This window comes from Oncorhynchus kisutch, linkage group LG1 (genome assembly GCF_002021735.2).
Source record: "Oncorhynchus kisutch isolate 150728-3 linkage group LG1, Okis_V2, whole genome shotgun sequence".
NCBI lineage: Eukaryota > Metazoa > Chordata > Actinopteri > Salmoniformes > Salmonidae > Oncorhynchus > Oncorhynchus kisutch.
The window spans coordinates 59970043-59984337 of NC_034174.2; the positions used below are offsets into that span (position 1 = coordinate 59970043).

Sequence of the window (14295 nt, forward strand, 5' to 3'; positions counted from 1 at the left end):
CTTTGTAGCGACTGGGTGTATTGATACAACATACAACATGTAATTAATAACTTGACCATGCTCAAAGGGATATTCATTGTCTGTTGTGTGTGTGTGTGTGTGTGTGTGTGTGTGTGTGTGTGTGTGTGTTTTTTTTACCCATCTACCAATAGGTCCCCTTTCCGAGGCATTGCAAAACCTCCTGGGTGTATTGTGGTTGAAATTCACAGCTTCAACTGAGGGATCTTACAGATAATTGTATGTGTGGGGTACAGAGGTAGTCCTTCTAAATTCATGTTTAAAAACTATTATTGAACACAGTGACTTAAGCACATTTTTACTCCTGAACTTTTTTAGGCTTGCCATAGCAAAGGGGTTGAATACTTATTGACTCAAGACATTTAAGCTTTTCATTTTTGTAAACATGTCTAAAAACATAATTCCATAATTTGTGTGTAGACCAGTGACAAAAAAAATTGAAATATAATACATTTTAAATTCATGCTGTAACAACAAAATATGTAAAAAGGCAAGGGGTGTGAAAACCTTCCTTACTATTCATTATTAGTATTCCTCCAAATCTGACATTTTAGAACAGTGCATACATTGTTATTACAGTTTTAAGGTCAAGTACAAACATTGTGTTGCAATCATGTGCACAACGAACAAGGTTGCAGGAAAGACACCGAAGATTCAAAGCCAGGGTTAAATATGAGTTGAATCCAATTTGTTTTCTAATTTCAATTATTGGTGTTATTCCATGAATATCAAATGTGGAGAAAGGGAGTGTCAAGGGCCAGCATTGGGAGATACTGATTCATTTTCAATGTCTTTTTATATTTGCTCAAGGAAAATACAAATTCAGGTGCAGTTCTCGTGCATTGACTACAATGTTTCTTTAATTGGCAAAAGTGCAACTGAGTATTTCCTGAATTATATTCCTTATACATTATATGCAAAATTATTAGCACCCTTGATAAAGATAAGCAAAAAAGACTGTATACAGTGCATTCGGAAACTATTCAGACTCCTTGACTTTTTCCACATTTTGTTACGTTACAGCCTTATTATACAATGGATTAAATACCCCATAATTACAAAGCGAAAAGTTTTTTTTTTAAATCTTGGAAAATATCTTGTAAATAAGGTATGTTTTTATTTTATTTTATTTATTTTGCTATTAGACTCAATTGAGCTCAGGTGCATCCTGTTTCCGTTGATCATCCTTGATGTTTCTACAACTTGATTGGTGTCCACCTGTGGTAAATTCAATTGATTGGACATGATTTGAAAAGGCACACTTCTGTTTATATATGAAGGTCCCACAGTTGACAGTGCATGTCAGAGCAAAAATCAAGCCATGAGAAATGTACTGTAGTGCTCAGAGACAGGATTGTGTCGAGGCACATATCATCTGGGGAAGTGTACAAAAACATTTCTGCAGCATTGAAGCTGCAGAAATGAACACGGTGGCCTCCATCATTCTTAAATGGAAGAAGTTTAGAAACCCCAAGACTCTTCCTAGAGCTGGCCGCCCGGCCAAACTGAGCAATTGGGGGAGAAGGGCGTTGGTCAGGGAGGTGACCAAGAACCCAATGGTCACTCTGACGGAGCTCCAGAGTTCCTCTGTAGAGATGGAACTCTGGAGCACTCCACCAATCAGGACTTTTATGGTAGTGGCCAGATGGAAGCCACTCCTCCAGTAAAAGTAAAACTCTCAGACCATGAGAAACTAGATTATCTGGTCTGATGAAACCAAGCTTGAACTCTTTGGCCGAATGCCCAAGTGTCACGTCTGGAGGAAATCTGGCACCATCCCTATGGTGAAGCATGGTGGTGGCAGCATCATGTTGTGGGGATGTTTTTCAGCGGCAGGGACTGGGAGACTAGTCAGGATCGAGGCAAAGATGGACGGAGCAAAGTACAGAGATCCTTAATGAAAACCTGCTCCAGAGCACTCAGGACCTCAGACTGGGGCGAAGGTTCACCTTTCAACAGGACAACGACCTTACGCACACAGCCAAGACAATGCAGGAATGGCTTTGTGACAATGCCCAGCCTGAGCCCGGACTTAAAGCCAATCTAACATCTCGGGAGAGACCTGAAAATAGCTGTGCAGCGGTGCTCCCCATCCAACCTGACAGAGCATTAGAGAATCTGCAGAGAAAAATGGGAGAAACTCCCTAAATAAAGGTGTGCCAAGCTTGTAGCATTATACCCAAGAAGACTCAAGGCTGTAATCGCTGCAAAAGGTGCTTCAACAAAGTACTGCGTAAAGGGTCTGAATACTTATGTAAATGTGAAATTTCCGTTGTTGTTTATACATTTGCAAACATTTCTAAAAACCTGTTTCTGCTTTGTCATTATGGGGTATTGTGTGTAGATTGAAGGGGTAAAACAATTTAATCAATTTTAAAATAAGGTTGTAATAATGTAATGAAATGTGGAAAACGTCAAAGGCCTGAATACTTTCCGAACACACTGTATGTACAAATCCTGAGCTATATTGTATGCTCAAATGTTTACATTATTTTATACTAATACAATTGCTCAGAGAAAAAATATATATCTCAAAATGTTTAATGGCACCCCTAAAGATTCTTATGAAAACAATCTGCATTAACATTCTACTTTTAAAAATGAATCTCACCTTAAATAACTGCATTGTGGTCTTCCATGGCACCCTGTTTTACTGGGGTAAAGAAATTAGGTAACACACATGTAAATGTATCATCCATCACCATGGGAAAAGGCAAAGAACTCACAATGAAAAGAGATGGTTGTGGACCTTCATAAATCAGGCAACGGGTACAAAGAAAATTACCATTTACCACTATTATGCCAACAATTTGGAGGTTTAAAACTTCTGGAACAGTGGTAAACCTGCCTGATATTGGACGTATGTGTATCTTGTCCCCACACACAGTAAGGAAGATGGTTTGGGATGTAAAGAAACATCTAAAGAGCCAAATTTGGAGAATTACAGAACATCTTCGGGTCACCAAGTAAGACTTTAAATGTATAATTAGACACCATGCCAATAGGCTTTTTGGAAGGGTTGCCAGAAAAACATAATTGAGAGCAACCCAGAAGGGAACCGCTTGAGAGTTTGCATTGGCACTTGGATTGGAACCTGAGCATGGTCAGATGACATAAGTAGAGCTCTTTGGCCATGCACATGAGTGTGGTGGGTTTGGCATCAAAAGAAGAAAGCATATGCAGAAAATAACCTCATACCTACTTTATGGTGGTGGATCTTTTGATGTTATGAGCTATTTTGCTTCCACTGGTCCTGGGGCCCTTGTTAATGTCAACGGCATCATGAACTTTACCAAGTACCAAGGTATTTTATCCCAAAAACCAGGTTGCCAAGAGGATGAAACTTGGCCGCAAGTTGCTCTTCCAGCAAGACAACAACCCCAAGCGCATATCAAAATACACAAAGGAAATGGTTAAGTGACCACAAAATCAATATTTTGCAATGGCCATCTGTCTATGGACTTGAACCCCAATAAAAACCTGTAGTTTGAATTGAAGCCGGCAGTCCATAAGCGCAGACAAAGGATATCAAGGATCTGGAAAGATTCCGTATGGAGGAATGGTCTACGATCCCTCCCAGTGTGTTCTCCAATCTCATAAAAAAATTCAGAAAAGGCTCCGTGCCATTATCCTCGCAAGGGGGAGGGTGCCAGAATATTAAAAACAGGGGTGCCAATCATTTTGACCCCTATCTTTTTTTAGAGAAAACAACAATTATTACTTGTCAACCAAAATCTCTTTCTCTGAGCAATTGTATTAGTATAACATATATAATTTCCCCAAATTTTTCCTCATCTTTATCAAGGGTACCAATAATTCTGGACCTGTCTGTGCAAGTATCTCATTTTACTCCTTTAACATTGCAACACAAATGCTCGAGACACAATATAAATGGCAACACTTTGCATATTATATCAACAGTGATGACCAGAAATGCACAAAGGTTTCATAGTCGAGATTGACTTCTTCCCATGACAATTCAGGATGGACGTTGGTTGAAATGGTGCCATGGTTTCCACCATACATTGAAAGTTCACAATCATGATTTTCCCCTCATTTTAATACAAAGAGAGAGCAATGGCGTAAATAACAAGCCACGCTGCTTTCAAGGTATTTTTCTGTAAATTTGCATTACTAAACAGGTTTACAGTTGTTCCCAATGCGAGCTTTGAGCTAGCATAGCAACATTTGTTTGGTTGTTGACTGGACAAAACCCAAATAACATAACGGTTGGATGGGGTGAAAACGGCTATTTTAGAAATGGCTCAAACATGTATTTTTGGTGTAACTTAAATTTTGCAACATACCGTATTTTAATGACCAAACATGTTATCGTGCAAGGACATTTAACACACACAAAAATTTGAAATATCCAGCTTTCCCACTGAAATTATACCACACATGATACACGTTCATATTGTGCAACTGTGCTCATGTACTGTACATGTACCTGCTGCCATTGGGCAGTGATGGATATCCAACATAACAATCTATCATTATTTACAAGATTGTACTTTATCCCAGTAATGCATTAACCTTTGACAAACTATAACGAAAGGAAATCCATTCATAGACAATGCCCTTTTAGATATGTGCATCTTCGCTGTTGCTCCACAGTGTTCATGTTATCGTGGCCACATCACCCCCTGCAAAGTGAAGTGCTTTGAGACCTATATAAATGCAATAAAATATTATTGCTAATTTCAATTGAGTGCACAGATTTTATGAAAACCTCCTTAAGGTTTTAGTTTTACCATGAGAAATGTGTGACCAAGTTAAAACTAAAATGAGTCCAATTGAAAAGAAATTCGACAACAAATGCGTAATTTATGCTGTTTACAGTTTAAATCCCTACAAAAGTAGATCCATGGAATATCATACAGTATGTTCCCCAAGGTGCAGAGATAATGCAGATGTGCATATTTTTATCCAGATTACCCCTATATCTAATAATAATAATAATAATAATAATAATAATAAAAGGGTAAGAAAATCCCTCATTACTCATCTGTACTAATTTGGGAACATCTTATTGAACAAGTCTTCACAAAACCTCTCTCAGATTTTTGCAACACCTCAGCCAGCTCCTGGATGAACTCTAGGATGTATTCACTTCATGTCCCATAGACCAATGTTTCACAACTCCAGTTTGAGTACCGCCAACAGCACACATTTTTGGTGTAGCGCCGGACAAACTCACCTGATTCAAGTCATTGAGGGCTTGATAATTAACAAGTTGAATCAGGTGTGCTTGTCCGGGGCTACAACAAAAAAATGTGTACTGTTGGGGGTAATCAGGGACTAGAGTTGGGAAACATTGCATAGCCTGCTAAAACATGCAGTGTCAAGATTGTGAGAAGCTGTCGTCCTTATCGGAATCGGGGGATACCGGTCGTGACATCTCAAAGAAACTGGATGAGCGAGAGGCCTTTCTCGAACTAGAGGCCTTTTTCGATTTTAGCAGTTGAAGCATCTCGGCCAGCTGTGCCTCCACCACCGCCATGCGGCCATTAAGAGACCCAATGTCTCCCCTAAGTTCCTGCTTCAGCTCCAGGAAAGAGGCGTGCATGGTCTGTACGGGTATAGGACAGACTACCAGCTTCCCTTCTGACTGCACAGGGCTCCGGTCCTGCGGAGTGCGGGCGTCACCCACGTTATCTAAGCGCAGGTCGCTCTTGGTAATACCACTGTCACAAGAGTCTGTCTTCTTGAGAGACATCTCGTTATGGGACTTAGTCCTGTCCGGCAAGGTCTCCATGGACTCGGCCTTAGAAACGCTGCTCCATGACTCTGCTTTCACAACGGATTCCTTGAAACGACCCCAGCCCTTTTTGGTCTTTGGCGCAGGCTCTGCGGACTTGCAGCCTACGAGGTTGCCATTTTGGATGGCAGGGGCATGAAGCATGACTCGGCTAGAGGGCCTAGAGGACAAAGATGACAATGTGGACGAAGCTGTGGGAGTGGCAGGGCTCTCGGTCACCATGATGATGCTGGTGGAGGCGAGGACCTCGTGGATCTTGGTTTGCTCCAGGTGGATGGTGCCCTTCTCCACGTCTGGTGGCTCTCCCTGACTAGCTCGCTCTGCTGCAAGTCGCGCCTCCCTCTGCTGCCGGAAGCGCTGGAAGAGGCGACGGACAGGGTGGTCCGGAGGAAGGTTCAGAGGGGCCTCATTATTCCTCTTGAGCATCTCCTCTTCCTCACGTTTCACATCACTGATCTTCCGGAACACTATCTGTAACAAGAAATCAGAACATCAGGTTGGGATCAAGCCCACCTTAAATTCTTTGGGTCCAAAGTGACATTTGCTGCAGTACATCTACTCAATGCAATACCCTTTAAGTATTTTTACTTTAAGTATTTCTTTGCACACTTATGATTTAAACCAGGGCTGCCCAACCCTCTTCCTGGAGATCGACCGTCCTGTGGGTTTTCAGTCCAACCCTAATTTAACACACCTGATTCTACTAATTAGCTGCTCAACAAGACCTTAACTAGCTGAATCAGATACGCTAAATTAGGGTTGGACTGAAAACCTACGAGACAGTAGATCTCCAGGAAGAGGGTTGGGCAGCCCTGACTTAAAAGTTTCTAAACTGAAGGAAAATAGCATAATGTCCCTCCGCCTCCAAACATACACTACATGACTAAAAGTATGCTCGTTGAACATCTCATTCCAAAATCATGGGCATTAATATAGAGTTGGTCCCCCCTTTGCTGCTATAACAGCCTCCACTCTTTTGGGAAGGCTTTCCACTAGTTGTTGGAACATTGCTGCGGGGACTTGCTTCAATTCAGCCACACAAGCATTAGTGAGGTCGGGCACTGATGTTGGGCGATTAGGACTGGCTCGCAGTCGGCGTTCCAAAGTTTGATGGGGTCTGTGCAGGCCAGTCAATTTCTTTCACATCAATCTCAACAAACCATTTCTGTATGGACCTCGCTTTGTGCACAGGAGCATTGTCATGCTGAAACAGGAAGGGGCCTTCCCCAAACTGTTGCCACAAAGTTGAAAGATGAATGTGAATTGATTGCCCCTCATCTATCTTCAGAGTTCGTTCTGTTAGGTGACCTAAACTGGGATATGCTTAACACACCCCGGCAGTCCTACAATCTAAGCTAGATGCCATCAATCTCACACAAATTATCAAGGAACCCACCAGGTACAACCCAAAATCCGTAAACATGGTCACCCTCATAGATACAGTGCCTTGCGAAAGTATTCGGCCCCCTTGAACTTTGCGACCTTTTGCCACATTTCAGGCTTCAAACATAAAGATATAAAACTGTATTTTTTTGTGAAGAATCAACAACAAGTGGGACACAATCATGAAGTGGAACGACATTTATTGGATATTTCAAACTTTTTTAACAAATCAAAAACTGAAAAATTGTAATTCAAAGAGGGAGTTGGAAGTGTTCATGTTTAATTAGATAAAATGTAGGTAATATTGTGCAACATCATTACTATAAATATGTAGAGTTGGCACGTTAGCCTCGAGGACACAACCGCTCACTGCCCTAAAAATATCAGTGCGGGTTTTGTTTGTCTCATTTATTACATTTTGAATTGCCAGCTGGAAGCTCACGGGAAAAAGAAGTCTGCATTGTGTTTATGTACCACAGGGGTCTTTATTTAGCTGCACTCAGCACAAACACAAAGCAGTAGCGGCAAAAAGTAAAGCAGCTTCCCCATCACCATAGTTATATATCAAGGCAGTGGAAATGCAAAGTGTGGCCCCTTTTTTGAATGAAAATGGATGAATATATTGAACCACATTGAAATCATGGCAGGTGACACATAAACCAATACAAACACATAAATAAGTAATGTTGGGGATAGGAAACGTAATCTAAAGGACAACTCTTATATCGGTCTGCTAATACAAGACTATTAAAGGCCAAGTGCACTAGTTTTGTAAAAAAATAAATATATAATAATGAAGATGTTACGGGGTGCTGCAGCGCCCTCAGCATCCCTACTTCCTGCGGCTATGAGCACAGGTATGGTTTTGGGAGCATTTATTTTAAACCTTGAAATTGTATTAGTCTAACCAAGTAACTGAAATTAATTAGTTATCTCGTCGCATCAGATATTTTAGAGTGAAGTAGGTGAGGTTAACATTGACACAATGCCTATCTAAATGCTTTAAGCAATGCTTTTTTCAAACTTGCCAGATTAAGGCAAAGCACTGGTCAGAATCAAAACCCAACAACTTTCCGTCTCAAAACCTGCAAATGCATCTTTAGCTGTCCATTCAAACAGTGACTGTCTATGACTAATACACATTCAGACTCTTCTCCAAAGGCTGCTCCAAAAGGCAGAGACTATCCCACAGTGCAAATTACATTTGTGTATTCATAAAGCACAATCCCCTGAACAGCCAATCAGATCTTTTGTATTTTCAGGCAGACCAGACAGCTGAGTACTGCTTGACCTGAGGAAGGATTCAGTATGGCTAAAAAAAGTAGTGCTGAGCGATTAACCAGCGTCGGTTCAATTATTTGAATTCCATTTTATTTTTATTTTTTTCTGTGAGCTCAATGTGCATATTGCATACTTTCTCTAGAGATACATTTTTTCTAGCCTGAACTGTGCGATGCAGTAGGGGGTTATAGTTTTCAAACAGGCCAATATTTGAAAATAATAAATTGGCAAATATTGTACAATCCAGGTGTGCAAAGCTCTGCCAAAGGTGATTCTAACTTATTGACCCAGGGGTGTGAATACTTATGGAAATTAGATTTATGTATTTCATTTTCAATAAATCTTCTAAACATGTTTTCACTTTGTCATTATGGGTTATTGTGTGTAGATGGGTGAGAAATCAATGTAATAAATGTTGAATTAAGGCTGTAACACAACATTTGGAAAAGGTCAAGGGGTATGAATATTTTCTGAAGGCACTGTATCTACCTCTCCTGTATCCCTACACATGTATTGGAACTGACCCAGTATATAGCTAGCTTACATCTCATGTTCTTATTTTTATTTGGTGTAAATTAATGTTATTTTAGTACTACATTGATATTGATTACTTAACTTTTTATTTTAAGTAACTTTTATCTTCACGACGATCTTCATCCATAGCCCTTCGGTCATACGGTAATTATGCCAGCACTACAGCTGAAGTGTTACAGCTCCAGCATCTTCAGTAAATGACAGTTCTACAGTTACTCATGGCTACAAGAAGTCGCCTCATTGCCCATAACTGTCTCCATATTTATCTGTCTCTAGGAATGTGGCAGATTCATTCAGTTAATATTCATTTGTTTGTGACCATGATACTATTTGAGATGCAGTATGGCTAACAATCAAATGTGTCCATCAATCTGTGTCTCGTGTTAGTAATAAGACCTTTCTCAGATCACGATTAAAATGTGGTCATGCAGACTGCAGAGGCTTTCCCAGAATCATTCTGGCATTAACCATGTAATCAATATCTTTATTAACCTAGTCGTGGGGTTTTCATTTAGTCATTTCATCAGGTCAAATTGAATCGTGATGTGGGTCAGGGGAATTTTTTAAGTTCTTGGTGGTCGTATAATAAAACATAGATGAAGAACAAGAGAGTCGTTAGTACATAATGCTTTAGAGTGGATTATTGTAGCTAGTTGTTTAATGTTATAGGAAACAGCTGGTCATGAAATCATGTAGATCACTGTGTTATTAGGAAATACACAGCACAAATACTGTAGTCCATCACATTACTGTATAGATTTAGATTAGATTTAGACCTGTATCCCACATTTCACACAGGATCAATAATATGGGCTGAAACTTGTCCAGCAACGTTTCCATAGGGTTTCTTAATACAGATATCTTTGATTTAATATGATTTAATATGATTTAATTGTTGAAAAAGACATAATAACCTTATAGAGTAGAGGGATTTATTTTTTGTAAATCCAGATGTGTAATGTAAAAAGATCTTTCCTGTGAAGCGACTGCAGACGATGCAGTATGGGGTATTGCAGGTGGAAGACCAGCATTGTGCCTACTCAAGCGAGTCAGGGTCATTTCTCACACAGGAGATCATTATTGCACAGTGCGGCAGAACGGGTCCCATGCAGCAGGGCTGGGTTTCTGATCGATCAGGGGAAGCGAGAGGCCGTGATAGGGGTGGAGAGACAACGAAAGGGAAATAAAGAGGAGAAAGAGATAATGGGAAGAAGATGTAGAGAGAGACTGGTGATGACAGACAATACCCACCTAGTGTTTAATCAGCCTAGGTTGGAGAGGTGGTACACATAGGATTCAATGGAGGCTGCTGAGGAGAGGACGGCTCATTATATTGGCTGAACGGAGCGAATGGAATGGCATCAAACCATGTGTTTGAGACTATTCCACTGATACTGCTCCAGCCATTACCACGAGCCCGTCCTCCCCAAATAAGGTGCCACCAACCTCCTGTGAGAGGATTTGATCTTGATCTTTTGATCAAAAAGTTGGTGTTACTTATCTTGTTAATAGTTATGTACTTTGTAGCAGTGGTAGTCATCGTAGCACAACATGGAAGTGATGGTATGTGGTAGTAGGTACTGTATTGTAGTAGTAAAGTATTGCCCAATAGTATACAATGAGGGAATATGATTGTAGTGTGTTTTATCCCTTTTGGCTGGATTCCACCACGCTGTCCTTGCAACATTGCCAGTCTCTGCTTTGACTTTGCTTTTTAAAGGACAACTGTCTGGCATTGGTGGTCAATATTATGAACCCTGAACTATCTGATCAGCCAGTCAGTTACTCCAGTCGGCTTCTGCTCTTTGTGGATTTGAGGCCCATGCTTTTCCCCCCGACCACTTCATTTGTAAAAAGTGATATACACATGAAAATTAATTGATTGAATGACTGACTACGAATTGAAATTCTTGGCCTTCATGGACTTTGATCGAACTAGTGACTCATCTCTATGCTGTAACAATATATTCCCAGAGCGCGTGTGTTAATCTATGAATCATTTTTGGTGCAAAGCCCCTTGCTGCTGCACTCAACTGCAATACTGGAGGTCTTTCAAACTTCCTGTTTCTAACTTTGACCTTTTGAATTCTGGTACAGAGGGGAATAAAAAAAAAATACAAATCTGTTTCATGGTAAAGCAGAAGAGGATCTGACCATTGCCCTGAAGGAGTCCCCCCCCCCCCCCCCCACTCACCACCTAGGTTACTTCCCCTTCTGAAATGTCATGTTTTTTTTACTTTATGCAAATCTCAAGGGCCTTTTGTTTGTGCAATGAGATTTGGAAACAATTAGTATCACTAAGGGGAAGTATTTCTAACTTTAGATCTGTGGGTTTGACAAACATTTTCCCGCAAGCCTCCCATTCACATCAATGAATGATTGACGTGAAAGTAATGCATGCTTGTCCATACTTGGAACGGGGCCCCGACTATCTAGATAAAGCATTTATGAATTGTAAACATTTTACCAAGTAAGTTGATAGAACTGTGAAACGCTACAGGGGCGAGGAGTGGGGTTGGATGAGTCATCCATAACTATTTAATTAATATGATGTAACAGTTAAATGAAGGTAATATTAAAGATTCATACATAATTGACATCCATCTTGCAGGCACTGTAAGACAACAAGTTGAAAGCAGCTCTCTCGTCAAATGTAGAAAATGTACGCACTCGCTGTACGTCTCTTTGGATAAAGCCGTTTGCTAAGTGGCATATTTATATATACGATGCATTTTCACTTCTCTCACCTCAGATGATGCTGCAATGTCAATCGTTGCATTGCCATTTACTTTTTAAAAACTAGTAATCGACTGCCTTGGAGACTTTTGATCATGTGTCATTTAATTTGGTTGATAAACTGGCATTAATTTAAGTTTTCAAAATAAATCCAGATTGCATATCTCAGTAGCTCTGCTAAGAGCTCATTTCATTTTGTAAAGATAGATCCACAATGGGTATGTTCCTAATTATTCCCTTTTCACAAACGATCTAAGTAAACCACACAACGAAAATAAATTACATAAATAGGAAGCTATTGAAATTCTTGTTGGTGAATCTGGTCGTCTCTCTAGAGTGTATGGTTCATTCATTAAACATAAACCACGTTTCCAACCACGTTTTTTATGCAAGTAAAGTCATACCGTGTAAAAAAAACTAAACAAAAAACATGAGTGCTGTGGTGGAAACAGGAAGTTTCGATACAATTTAATAAATTGCAACAGATAATTTGTTTGTTTGACATAATTGGATCTTTGTGTGTTAGTAAAATTAATGATGCAAGAAAAGGCTGTGGAAATGCTTTTATGAGCAAATATTGATATAATAACCATATCAAAGTAAACTTGGAGTCGCGATGACATGGTGTGTGGTCCTCCCACTATGACTTAAATGTGATAGACACATTAGACATATTTTTATTCGTTACTTAAGTGAAGAGTGCATTTAGTGTGCACTAACGTCATCACACACAGATATTTATCTGCAACAAGTCATTTTGGTGGAAACGCCACAGGTGGGAAAATGTGCATAATTTCTTTATGCATATTTTTTTATATTCACATGAAAATCTGTCGCCAATTGGATGGAAACCTATCTACTGTGTCAATTATGCAATCAATTTATTTCTGAAATCAATATGACTTATTATACTCATCAATATTTGACCTTTTCGACATTCACTGTCTAAATGCCTAATCAGCTCGCGTTAATGCAAAAGGTCTATGAAAAATGGCGCTTGTCGACAGACATCGAAAGCTATCATGATGGGCCTCCAGAATTGGCCCATCAACTGGTGTGTTACTGATTTCCATGGGCATAACCTACAGAAATGGGCCTCACGACCCTATGTCGGACCCCGGGTCATGTTCATTAGGGCACACGATAGAAAAACAACAATGAGCGTTTCTAATTGGACAGGTCCAGGTAGTTCTTCAATTTGGTGCCTAATGATCACTGCCCTGTATCATACCTAACAGCAGGTTCTAGCATTAGCCAAATCAATCCCTCTGGTTACCTAACCTGAAAAGTATGGTGGATCAGTGGCTGCCTAAAGAGGCTTATGCACCTGAAAGCTTTTCTAGACTAAACAAAGCAATAACCTTGATGACAGCGAGAAACCACATGCACCACGGCTAAGGGTGCAGATCGTGACAAACCATAATAGGATATGCGGTAAAAGTGAGCCATCGTAATAGTCAACATGACCTCTATTGCCTCTATACTCAAGTTTGAATTGGATGATGATTGACAAGGACAGAGGATTGCATCTTGATGAAGCAACAGCCCCTTCTGATGAATAAGCTATGTCCTCCTCGTGAATATGCTGTGTTTTCTTCATCGAAGTTGAATCAATTTCAGTACTTGGATTTTTTTTAAATAGAAAATGCTGTGGGTTTTCAGTGATGTTCTTGGTTTACAAGTTATCAATTTGTTGTCTGTATTGAGGTTTTGAGTGGGTGTAAAGAGTCAATGAAGAAACGCTCTCATTGCTACCATGGTTAAAGTCTAGAAGCTTATTGCACTGATAATCAGATCAATAAGACATAGTGGGCCATTTGTTAAAAAATGCAACATTAAAAAATAATGAATTAATCTGCACCATTAATAATAATCTGTCAAATTATGCATTTCTAACATACTATTCAAACGCCATGATGATTGCCATATTGTAACGATCCTCGCTAATGAGCCCACCTTACAAGTCCCCCTAAGTGAGCTAACCCTATTGGAGCAATCCGTAGGTTGTCTTTAACACAAGCGACCTGGGTTCTATAATATTTTGACAAAGGCTGAGAGAGCATAGTGTAGTTGATACTTTGTTTAGAGGCCTTGTTTTTTTACAGGTAAGGAACAAGTCAGTAAACAGGTTCAATTACAGACAAACAAAAGCGAGACGAGGACATTTTGATAAAATGGAGGACAAGGTGAATCCATTATCAAGTAATTATTCAACATTTGTCAAATGTCACTTTGTGAAATTACTTGTCCCTGGAAGGAAATATTTACTATGCAACACAAAGACCGGGAACTGGCCACCATCTCACTTCCTCTTGGTCCAAGAAAATTATTTAAAGACACGTTCCACAGAGAATCAATTATGGTGTAACCTCGTCCCCAGATATTGCGAACATTGGCCGGATGTGTCTGGGAACGAGATTTAACTATGGTGAAACAGCAAGGCCAGCGTCACAAATTAATTGTGAGACACCAAGTATAACTGACTCGGCATGATGAAGGTAGACTCAGCAATGATATCAGTTTTGGCAGATTGTTGTTGTTTATGCCTGTAAGGCAGAAGTCATTTCATTTATGCTGCTGTT

General features: G+C 39.9%; 1 protein-coding gene across 1 annotated transcript in view; it reads right to left on the minus strand.

Moving 5' to 3' along the window:
• Positions 1-84: 84 nt before the first annotated feature.
• The window catches only part of kcnh1b (potassium voltage-gated channel, subfamily H (eag-related), member 1b), a 56718-nt gene continuing 42507 nt past the window's right edge, over positions 85-14295 (minus strand). Inside the window, exon 12 of the mRNA XM_020482184.2 lies at positions 85-6250. Within this exon, the coding sequence (XP_020337773.1) occupies positions 5363-6250 (888 nt within the window). The 3' untranslated portion in view covers positions 85-5362. The remainder of the gene's footprint in view (positions 6251-14295) is intronic.